Source organism: Hippocampus comes, unplaced genomic scaffold (genome assembly GCF_001891065.2).
Source record: "Hippocampus comes isolate QL1 unplaced genomic scaffold, H_comes_QL1_v1.1 scaffold327, whole genome shotgun sequence".
Lineage (NCBI taxonomy): Eukaryota > Metazoa > Chordata > Actinopteri > Syngnathiformes > Syngnathidae > Hippocampus > Hippocampus comes.
In genome coordinates, this window is record NW_017806221.1 from 698,253 (window position 1) to 710,649 (window position 12,397).

General features: G+C 40.4%; 2 protein-coding genes across 3 annotated transcripts in view; one reads left to right on the forward strand and one right to left on the reverse strand.

The window, feature by feature from the left end:
* klhl32 (kelch-like family member 32) overlaps window positions 1-8,694 on the reverse strand; it is a 34,376-nt gene extending 25,682 nt beyond the window's left edge. For both annotated transcript variants that reach the window (XM_019856253.1, XM_019856254.1), the window contains exons 1-3: window positions 8,489-8,694; window positions 7,165-7,286; window positions 3,845-4,022 (exon numbers count right to left, since the gene is read on the reverse strand). In XM_019856253.1, the coding sequence (XP_019711812.1) occupies window positions 3,845-4,022; window positions 7,165-7,187 (201 nt within the window). In that variant the 5' untranslated portion in view covers window positions 7,188-7,286; window positions 8,489-8,694. The remainder of the gene's footprint in view (window positions 1-3,844; window positions 4,023-7,164; window positions 7,287-8,488) is intronic.
* A 726-nt stretch (window positions 8,695-9,420) lies between these two features.
* The window catches only part of fzd6 (frizzled class receptor 6), a 13,994-nt gene continuing 11,017 nt past the window's right edge, over window positions 9,421-12,397 (forward strand). Inside the window, exons 1-2 of the mRNA XM_019856252.1 lie at window positions 9,421-9,566; window positions 10,546-10,940. Coding sequence (XP_019711811.1) covers window positions 10,767-10,940 — 174 coding nt within the window. The 5' untranslated portion in view covers window positions 9,421-9,566; window positions 10,546-10,766. The remainder of the gene's footprint in view (window positions 9,567-10,545; window positions 10,941-12,397) is intronic.

The window sequence follows — 12,397 nt, forward strand, 5'->3', positions numbered from 1 at the left end:
ATATATACACACACACCTCACAAATGTTGTTCTGGATGAATAGACGAAAAAAAAAACATCACAAACATACCGCAACATTTTGAAGAAATATATAAATGTTTTAATTTCATTTAATATGCATTTTTGTAGGCGGCACAGTGGTCGACTGGTTAGCACGTCGGCCTCAGAGTGCAGACAGGTGCAGGGTTCGATTCCGGGGCCGGCCTTGCTGTGTGGACTTTGCATGTTCTCCCCGTGCCTGCATGGGTTTTCTCCGGGTACTCCGGTTTCCTCCCACATTCCAAACACATGCATTGCAGGTTAACGGAAGGTGTGTTTGTGAGCGTGAATGGTTGTTCATCTATGTGTGCTCCGCAATTAGCCAGCAACCAGTTCAGGGCGTACGCAGCCTACTGCCCGAAGACTGCTGGGATAGTCTCCTACCCTTGTGAGGATAAACGGATTGGAAAATGGATGGATGAATATACAGTAGTGGGTACCTTATTAACTGGTTTATAAATAAATGGTCTGTATGAAAGTAGACTCTCCAGAATACTATTTACAGCTAATTTTATTGTTTGGAATGTATAGTCTTTCAGTCATGGAAAATGACTGTCTCGTTGTGTCCAACGGTGAAACCAAAGTTTGTTTTGAACACATCATTACATCTTGTTTGCCTAACCTGGACACCAAAAAACCCTAATCATGATTTCAGCAGTATTTCCATGCCAATCTGCTTGTTGCCAGGCAACCTCGCTGTTCCAGGGCCTAAGACAGAGTTTTTTTTCCTCCTTTTGTAACCAGGTGTTTTACTATTCTAATGTACTTATCTAATGCTCTGAGATGACATCAGAGTTTGAAAAACACTCAATAAATTTGGCCTCTCTTTCAATTAGTCTGAGGAGGACAAGTGGGGCATCCGTGTGTACGTGATGCTGGCGTGACTGATTTACTTTCCAAATGTCTGAGTAATGTGACAAAATTGGAAGAGACAGGTGACACATTGAAATAACTCACGCTTGGTCAGGTATTTCATTACACCCACTCACCAGTGAGTCGAATTTTGTGTTCACACCACTCTGATGTGGACTGTGTGTGTGTGTGTGGGGGGGGGGGGCTGACTGGTGACAGAGAGTGGGTGAAAGAGGGTGAACACATGGTCACTATTGATTTCACCAGGTTGATTTCAGAATCCAAGTCCTGACCAGTACAATGACTTGGCTCTGATTGTACTGATCATGGTGTTAGAAGACAGAAAAGTCTGACTCAATTGGCCACTCTTTGTGCAAGGAGAAGCAAAAATAACCTGCACTCACACAGAAGGAGAAACTCTGCAGGCCAATTTGGACGATTATAATCTGCCTTTCATTTTCAAGAGGGATTCATTGTGATTTCCTAATCTGCTCTGTGTCTCTAAAGCAGTGGTTCTTAACCTTGTTAGAGGTACCAAACCCAACCAGTTCATATGCGCATCCACCGAACCCTTAGTGAAAACTAAAAATATGAATCGAGAAGTGTTCCTTTAGTTTTGCCGATGAGATGAGAGTTGCTCAACTTGGCATGACAATTCATGCAGATAGCACGCTGAGTCCCATCATGTTCCGTGATGCATGTTGTAGATATTCGTCTGAACACTTTCTTTTTTTGCTCGACATAGCATGTGTTTAAAAGTTTTTTTTTGTTTTTTTTTTAATCACACGACGTACTATCACGACAGTCACACGCTGACTACTGAGGAAATTAAATTTCCCACAGCACTGACTGGACAAGGAATGCAATGTGATCATCCGCAGCCAGTGATGGCCAAGTGGGCGTGTCATAACTAATTGACATGTTGAGTGGGCTGTGTCTAAACCTGCATGGCAGAGGCTCCGTCGAACCCCTGAGACCGATTCACGGAACCCATGGTTAAGAACAACTGCTCTCAAGCAAATATCATTGCTGCACTTTTCTCGTGTTGGCTGTCTCCAAATAAAGCTTAATTTGACTGTAACAAGAAATAGCGAGGATCCAATCAGCTGTAGCAACCTTTTTATTTGCAAATACATTTTCTGCCTTAAATACCGGTACTATAAGTGAAAACTTGAGCAAGTGGTAGATTGGTCGTCCCCCAACCCAGAGGTTGGGATTCAATCCTGGGCCATTGCAACCTTGTCAAAGTGCCCTTGAGCAAGATACTGAACCCCCAGTTACTCCTGATGCTGCGTCATCAGTAGATAAATGAGCAAACAGTGTCAGGTGTCCTTGAGTGTTTTGAAAGGCGCTGATAGATAAAATGTATTATTATTATTATTATTATTATTATTATTATTATTATTAAAACGCTGCCTTGTGATTGGCTGGCAACCAGTTCAGGGTGTACCCTGCCTACTGCCCGAAGACGGCTGGGAAAGGCTCCAGCACACCCACTGCCCTCATGAGGATATGCAGATTAGAAACTGGATGCATGGATGCATGTAAAGTTACCATTTAGCGAGTGAACTGTCAGGGAAGTGTACCGGTACTTTGATACCTTTCCCTTGATCTTACGTAGGTGGAAATATGCGTACCGAGTTATGTTATTTGATGTGGGAGTGGAAAGATAGTGAGTATAATTAGGTTCTACACTCACCCGTAAATAACTACTGATTATGTTTGACTGAACCAGCCAAATTATGATCACTTGCATCTCGTGCATTGGTGACAAAGGCAACTTGGGCTGCCAGAACTCAAATGAATTGCAAGACATATGACAAACAACACTTGCTACGTGCATCGTGTTAATATGCTTCAATTGTGCAGAGACACACTGAACATCGGGGCACCTTCCCTTGATTGATTGGTTATGAGTGGATTGTTGAAGTGATGAGTGGGCAGGGCAATCGCTATAAAACGCAGCGTCTGATCATAAGGCTGGCTTCAGCGCAGAACAATTTTCGTGTGTGACAGAGATTACACGGCATCATGTGCACTCGCCTTGCATTTCTCCCTGCCCCCCTCCGTGCATGCGCCTTTGGCGCAATGCGTAGAGGAAGTGGACCTTGCTGCCATCTTTAAACCAAGAGCCCTCACCAATTTCTTCTGTTCACTTGTTCCGAAGTAACTGTGAGTGGCTCCAGTAAATGAATCATAACTTGTCAAATTCTTTCCTGATTCTGACACGATTGGTTTGTCTCCAACATCAGACGTGTAGTGTACTTATGGTACCACACATGTGGGTCATTTTATAATCGGGGCCTTTAGAGCATAATAAGTAAAAGGTAAGACCAAATGTTTGATTTCTTTATATATAAAAGCGTTGAAAGAAAATGAGGAGCGAAACAACAATGAACCTGAACTCATATTAAATATTATTTTATATTAAATATTCTTTTTTTCTTGCCATCATGTTGTTGAACAGCATGGAATTTTTGAAGTATAATGAAAAGCTTTGAAAACAAACAATTCAATTTGGGGTTCATATTTTTACATTCGACTTGAGAAAAGTCAGTGCCAGTCAGTGTGTGTGTATGTGTGTGTGTGTGTGTGTGTGTGTGTGTGTGTGTGTGTGTGTGTGTGTGTGTGTGTGTGTGTGTGTGCGTGTGTATACTACTTGTAAACTACATGTAAAGAAAATGACCAATCTTTTGATTCACAGGCAGACCAGAAAAAAAGAACACTGATGAAAAACGTTTCCCCAGGATTGGACCCTAAAAAGGTGAACATGTTCAAGGTTCTCTCCCAAATAGACATGATGCCCCAAGAAGTGATGCCCGACACGTCTTTCCTTTGGCATTATTTACATACTGTCTCAGACAAAAGTGGTAATGTGTTTTGTTGAAAGATTGCCAAACATTCATTTACCGGTATTTTAAGATTATAAAGTATAATAAGGTTCTACACTCACCCGGAAATAATCACTGCATGCTGCCAGAATGGCTTTGTGAGCATGGAACTTTTGCTCCCCGGCTACCAGAGTGACGTCACACAGAAGACCATCTTTCCTCTGCTGGTTGAGGGCAGACAGGACGGAGTCCTGATGCGACTTAGATTGACAGAGTCTCTGTCCTGTCAGCATCTCCCTGCTAACGGACACATACAAAAAATACAGTTAAACCCAACACAAAGCCCCTAGAGTTTTTTTTAAACTCCTTAGACTGAAGCGCTTGCATTTTTTATTTCACCTTTCTATTTGGTGTTACTTAGGCTTGATGAATGTTAACATGTCATCAAACATGATTCTACAATTATCATCAACTCAAGACAATTCAGCAGCAACTAACCAACATTGAATCGTGTCATCCCTTTTTTGACTGCGGTATTTGCCCCACAATACCAACCACATTTCACCGTTAAACTATTTAATGAAGGCTGAAAACGTATATATACTTCATTGGGGAATCCAATGTGTCAAAATGACTGAGTGCGGTTGACAGGCAGTGCTATGGGCTTAGGTGGCCAGGTCATATTTTCGAAAAAAAACCTCAGCCTCTCTCCTCTTGTATGCCTCCTCATCAATATGCCACACTGTCCATCCAGATCCATCTCTGTCCATTTAATGTTGGCCATCCGTGTGAATGCATCAGCCTGCCAGGGAAACACACTCTGTCGTGTTGGGGTGTAAGAGAAAGAACATAATGGGTGCGTGTGGGTTTGAATGTATTGGTGGGGCCAGAAGTGAGACGACTGATGAGTCAGGGTGTTTGCTTGGAACTGGGGCGACATTGAAGTGAAAAGAAATGACAGCATTTAAAACCTCAAAGTGTACTCTGCGGGATTTGTGGATGGACTGAAAACTTTAGGTTTCGACAATGACCTATGTTTGCTCCTAAATAATGGTGATTTTCTTGAAGCATTACTCCAAATAAGATTACAATGGACAAAACAATTAAATCAATCTATAAGCAGGGGTGCACCTAAAATTTGGGAAGTGGTTCTCAAATGAGCAACAGAGGTTTTTTTTTTTTTTCCTCACCCACCGACCTTCTGGATGAACTTAAAAACTTATGGTACATCTGGACAAGGTTTATAGTTGTTATGCGTAGATGTGTCGAATTAATATAAGTGAACATATTTTCAGTTTTTATTTCCTAGTTACAGCGGAATAATTACCAGAGCTACACAATAACAGCGTATTAAAACAATACAATTTATTATTTTAGGGAAAAAAAAAACAAAATCATATTTAACACGATTGAGTTGCATGGCCCATTCAAAAAAATAGTTTCCCACCTCTGACCCTGTGATCAGCTAGCTTAGCAGGGTTCTCGAGTTGCCCACTCTTGTTTTGAACCATGTACTCCTTTCGTGTAAGAAAAGCATTGAAACCGTGGCGCAGTGACGGGGAGACCGCCGTCTTGCCGGTGGCCCTCCTGCAACACGTTAGGCCACGTCTCCCTATGAATGTTAGCAGGTAGCCGGCTGAGTCAAACCAGCCCCCGCTATGATGTTTCATAGTCTCCTATCATGCAACGCGTCGCGTGCTTTAATTTCCCAAATAGAAACAAACCAAGTATTAGTGTACATTAGCGGTCACCAATATAGCTTGCAGGCCTGTTCCAAAAATAGCTCACCAGTGATAGGACTTTATGACTTTCTTGGCCTGTTATATACAGGAAGTCATCATTTGAAAATGCAAGCATTGACAAAAAATATATAGAAATTAAGTGTTGCGTATTGATATTTATCTCTTTCCTAATAATTGTGAGATATAATTAACATGATCAGTGTCTTCACATAAATTATGAACAATGACATGATTAAATATAGTTTGAGCAAATGTGTTTCAGATTGGTGCATCAAAATAGTATCTAGGGCTGTCACTATTCAATATTTGTAGAATCAATTAGTGCATCGATGATTCCATTGATTAATCGAACCATCGGAGACAAATTGATTTTGCACTATAGGTATTGTTTAATGTCAATTAAATGTCAATCAATCAATAAAAGGTAATTCCTATAATAGCTGCACATTATTGCTTTTGTAATAGATTTATCTAAAATTGATAAATTGATTATGATTCTGTTATTGTAACCCTGTAACGCTTACCTAATTTAATAGGTAAAATAGTTGTTTTCCAAAGTAATAGAAAATGTTTGCAAATGTCTTATTTTACAGTAAGATACAATACATCTTGATTTATATAGCACTTTCACAACAGCTGCAGCTGGAACAAAGCACTTTACAGAACATTTAACATAAAATAACAATAATACAACAGGACACATAACATAAAACATCTACAATAATACAATTGTAACAACTGATCAAAAACAAGTCAGTCTGCTTTCATGGAGGAGGATAGAAATCAGATAATATTTAATTTAGTGAGGCTGAAATCAGAAGATATCGACAAATTTAAGGTTAAAAAAAACTGCTCTCAGCAATGAATTATCCAAACCAATAATCAATGAATTTGATGATCGATGAAATGATTCATTTTGACACCTCTATTGGTATCAATTTGCATTGATCGGTAACCAAGAGGCTTTGCATTTCAAGAAGATTGGTGACCCCTGCTGTACATGAATATCAATGGCTTACTTAAGTTTGATTTTGAAGTTGAGGCAATTGTTGTGATGGCTGACTTGACTTTGAAGTGAGGCTGTCCTTAAATATTGCAAGTGCACAAAAGCGCACTGACAGACTTGAACTGGAGCACAGTATTCAATTTGCACTGCTTGTGTGAATTGCAAAAATAATTCCGGAATTCTCTATCATCACAGAGACGATTTTATTTTGGGCCAACCATCTCCCTCGCCAATATTCCAGATCAAAATTTTACACCGCCGGCACCTTGCTGGCATTGCAACCTTCTTGGGACATGGTCCATCCATCTTTCTTGATCATCCAAATAAACATGGCTTTCATCAGTGAACAAATCAGTTTGAAACTTGGTCTTCTGGTATTTCAAACAGTTTTCCTTGAGGCATTGGTTAGGGTGGAAAATGTATTAAAAGGGCTGACTTACATTGATTTTACTTCAGCCCAAATGTGATTATAGTATCTGAAGTTCCCCTAAGAAGGCTATCTACGTTTAATCCATTGATTGGCTGTATTAAATTATAATGTAACGAAATTAAATGAATACAAGGTGACAACTGCTAATTACTTGTTTACGCAGTCAATACCATACACAATATACGGTACCATCCATTGAGATAGCTTTTGCATGTACAGTAAAGATTTGGTGTTCAATCTGTATGGACTGAGCAGGTCATTTACCTGAGGCCGCGTTCAGGAGGCATACCCCCGGATGCAGGATGAAGGGACTTTTGTGGGGGTCGAGTGGAGGTGCTGTACGTCTCCTGAGGACTGAAGTCTCCTCGCCGGCAACATACATCAGCCTGATAGGACAGAGCAGAGTGTCAGCTTTCATCAATCCGTGCAATCCACTCAAATTCAGTGTGGCAACCTTCTGTGTGATGCGTGAAAAAATGCAACTGCCCATCAAGCATGGTGCCAACTTCTCGCTTCACTCACACACTGGCCATTATCATTCTTACAATTTCCTGGGGGGGATGTGGGGTGATAATCATGAAAAGCCGCACTGTAACAGTGACAGGCAATTTGATGTCTGAAAATGGAATAATAAGCACTTTGAAAAATTGGGAGCCAAATTTATACCAAAAACTAGATTCTCTCACTACAACTTCAGAGGTGTTGCATTGCACATCTGTATTGTCTTGTGGTCCACAGTAAACTAAACAACAAAGAATACATTGGCACTAAGGTCAGCAGCATTCTGACTGGAATTCAAAACTGTATGTCTCCTCATATGGCTTTTCAAAAGCTGTTTATATATGCAAACATGTGTATGGTTCATCCCATCTTCCTGGAGAGAGTAGTTCCCAGCAAGATGCAGTTATCGATCCATTCATGAGTGACCTTCACATCCATGGCCACAGACAAATGCATCTGATAGATGAAGTCGACAAGGAGCCATTTTGCATTTACCATAAAACAACAATAAATGATTGTCAAAATAAATATTTTAAGTTATATAACAGAAAAAGGAGGTGGGGGCGGGGCGAGGGGGGCATGTCAGTCCAATATTACAAAAAAAAAAACAAACAAACAGGTTTTCAGATCGTGATCATGCCATGTCTGTCTATGTCCGGTCTTTTTGTAATTATATACAGATACAGTACTTCACTCATAGTCATATGGTAGAAAATATGATGGTCAGATGATCACAAGAAGTAGGCCATTTTCTGCAAACAATAATAGTCCCGAGACTCAGAACAACTACGAATACTAGGCTAGGTGTCACAAACCAGACACAATACGGATTTAGACTGGAGCACAACATCAAAAGGTGAATGATGGTGCAGGAGGGTTGCGTTGGCAGATAAATAGACACCATTGTAGCACTGACCATCACTTTCCAAAAGCTTCCAGCTGTCAAAGCGTTTCCTAGTAACAGGCCAGCGCCTTTCTCCGCGGAATAAAGCCTCTTACTTCCATCACACACAACATACATCGTAGACACTCACATTCGGGAATGCATGTTGCGGTTGTCACTCTGTGTGCTACACATCTCACGCACCTCATATGTCAGTGTCCTGTCCTCGTCCGTCTCCTCTTTGACAATGAAATTGTCCGAGCCCGCCACTATTGAAGCACATCTGCAGGCAAAAGAAGCAAGCACGACGACGATGAAAAAGGAGTCCAATGTCAACAGCACTTTATTTGTGTAGTGACAGTGTAGCACCAAAACGTGACAACCAAACTCCGCCTCCCCCCGGTGGTCACATGAATGTGGACAAATACAGTCGGGGGACGCAGCGTCTCCAAGTGGATAATGTGGGAATAGCGTTGTGTGGAGGTGGACTCGATGGCTGGACACCAGGGGTCGTCGTGGGGTGGCGAAAAGAAGCCCCGCTTGAAATTTCAGATGCCAGGCTTCACGTGAGTCCATATTCGCTGGTTCATTCACTCCGGTGAGGAAAAAAGTTCATGTGGACCATTATATTATGGTTTGGGCCTCACGAAGCAGCTGAGGTCCCTGGAAATTTTGCATATCAGGCTGATGTAACTTAATTTACTCCTGGAAACACCTTAAAAACCGCAATAATAAATATTTGGTTGTTGTACTCTTGTTCTCTTAAAAAGAAATTCAAGGTAAAATTGAAAGGCACCTAGAAATATTCTATTGTTTTAAATAATGTATAACCATAAATTATGGGTATACATTATTTAAAACAATAGATGCTTGAACGGTTTCATGAATTTAATTATGGGCCATAATTAAATTCATGAAACCGTTCAAGCATCTTTTCTCAGCGGGTCAACTACTGTCAACATGTCTTATATGGTCACCGCTACTGGAAACAATGTTGGAAGAGAACAAGAACTTGAAATGTGGATGCTTTCCTCGAGCGGAAATTTACAAACACACGCACATACACACACGCACGCGCGCACGCGCGCACACGCGCACACGCGCGCAATGAAAAATACAACTTTCACAGGAACGCAAAGGCAGCACGAGATTGGAGTTGACCAACGGGAGTTTGTTCGATTTTTTTTCAGGAAACGCACTATCAAATTTCATTCCAAAAATGTACTCCAAAGTTTATCCTTGCAGTCTGTCCCAACTCGAACTCCCTTCAGAACAGTTGTTGGTATGTTTTTTTTTTCTTTATTCTTCCTTGGTTAGCCTTTCAAACTTTGGTGTTGCTACCAAATGTTGTTTTATGTCGCATTTCCATGGTTAGCAACGGAGGCGACGATGTTTACTGCGAACTCGCAGAAATTGCTTTTTTTGACGGGAGACCATATATTCAAACTTAAATCGAAACATATTTACGTGTGTTAACCTCCTCTTTTTTTAGGTATGTTATTATTTCCTCCCTCCCTGCTCGATTGCAGTCGTTAAAATTAAAATGCATGTGTTGTTGTTATACGGTGCACGTTCGCCAATTTGTGAATAGAAAGCGAAAATTACATCACTGAAATATAAATGACCAACGTTCCATCTTTATAAATATCCTTTATTCGACCACTTTGGTAAATATAACTCAAAGAAGCCCAATACATCAAATACTCTTCTACACTGTCATGATGTAGATATGGCAGTAATCAATTTATACATCACCCAAGTAAAAATGTATTTGTCAAATTACCTTTTAAACAATAACAAACTGCTGGCGTATATTGTTCATAAACTTACGAGAGTAGTATTTACGGTGGTCTCAATCATTCAAGTTTCCATGCAAACATGGTTGTGTATCCATTCCGAAAAGTCACGTTGAATGTGTCCAAACAAGTTGAGACTTATTCCACTGAATCAACACGGATTTTTAAAATTCCCACGTTAATTGCATATGGTCCACACATGCACAATACAGTATTGTGCTATTCCATCTCATCGATGACTTGTTTGATGCCAAGAGCTTTCTACGGGAAAATGAAGAATTGCATTGTATCTGTTTTATGGTAGCACAATAAGTGTATGTGGTGATTGGTGTGACAACAGTCTTAACTTCTACATGCCCTAGCCCTGGTTGAGTGCTTGCACGGATTTGATGAACAACAACAATAATGTATGCAAGTAATGTATGCTGAATGTGTAACCTGTGCACAATTTCCTTCTAATTTCAGTGATGTTGGATACCTCTTACTAAGTAAGAGCACATGCAGCGCGTTAATGCGGAAGCTACACCCTCTGCTCATGCCATCGCCTCCACTGAGATGACACCAGGATAGGTGGAACAGTCAGAGTCAGGGGAATTCACTATTTGCGTCCTCAAAGTGAACCTGAAAGGAAAAAAACATATTCACGCTGGAAAAAAATATCCCCAAATTTCCAGTGAGCCTTCAAAATGAGCGTGTTGGTGTGGTTGGGTCTGCTTTGGCTGCAATGTTGCAGTGCTCACAGCCTCTTCACCTGCGAGCCAATTCAGGTTCATCGATGCATGGGGTTGTCCTACAACATGACTTTCTTTCCCAACATGATGGAGCACTATGATCAGGATGTTGCAGCCAATAAAATGGAGGTGAGTCTTTTATAAAAAAACAAAACAAAAACACAATCAAACATGCTGTCTTTAGTAACAAATGACAAAAGCATAAAGCAAAAAAGAATTGGATCGCCAATGCACCTCATTCAATTTATTTTTAAAATCCTGAACTGTCTCACAAATTTAAAAAAAAAAGTAATGATGGTAAAATATCATTAAAATGTAGCTCTCTACTTTAACTTTAATAACAAGTGCAGACATTAATGTAAAGCTGAACATTATTATTCTTACTTTGGCTGGCAGTCCATGTAACTTGCATACTGTTAATTTTCTCTTCTCACATTCTACTCCTCACACCCCTTTTTGAGCCTGGTCTCCTTTTTAGAACAAGTGTCACAAATACCAAAAGAATAAAGCAAGAGGCGCGCAGAGTTAATCCTTTTATGCTCTGGTCTCGCTAGATTTGCTGAAGTCGTGTGTGACACTCTAGTGTCTCGTGATATATGTAATGGTGGTCTGAAGCTTAGTGTGAGTTAAAGTGACATACACTCTGATGGAATTCCCAATTTTACAGTCTTAGGGTCTTCACTCTTTTAAGGGTTCACCTGTTTTCACTAAAACAGTCATTGGTTTTGTTCACACTCATTCCAAGTTTACAACTGTCGATCAGGGGCAAGGCACTCTTTCCTTGGTGCCTGCAGATCATCTCCTGAGAACCAATGCATGTAGTATAAAGTTGGATCGCGAAGCAACAAGCTTTTGCCATGATAGTCAGGTCGCATGCAAGAGTGAAGGAGTCGAGGCAGAATGGTGGAAAAACAACAGAAAGAAAATGAACAATAGGTTTGAGCTTGTAACAAGCTTGATTTAAGGGAACATGCTAGATTTGAACCTCTCCTTTCATAAAGCAAATGTTTATTTATTTATTTTTTTTAATGTTTCATCTCATTAGCTATTGAGTCTATTTGGATGGCAATGCAGTACACAGTATGAGTTTCAATTGGCACTGATTCAACCATGATCATCATTGTATAATAATACATGGCAATTTTCCGCGGATCCGCGGAAATCCGCCGTTTTATTTCTTAAATTGATCATTTTTGTGAATCGTCTAAATCCGTTGAGAAAATTTCAGGGGCGGTCAGGTACCTTATCGTCGAGTTTTCACGAGCTCTCCGGAACAGTCTCTCCGTTTTCCGTTTGTAAACAGCCCTGCGATTGGACGTGTATGAAAGCTTCAACTAATCAGATCACTGAAGGCATTATTTGTTGCGGAAGTCTTAGCTCGATTATAAACGGCCCAGCGATTGGTTAACTACAAGCGATTGGACCAATCAAATTGCATGTAACATATTGCTTTACCTGATTCATGGCGGCCTGTTCGTCTCGCAAATTCATTGTTCTGGGATCGTTTTGAGCGGAATTATGAAAATTTTGACGAAAGATCAGGAGTCTTTAATCCTAGAAATTGACTCAAATGTCAAGAATAAATT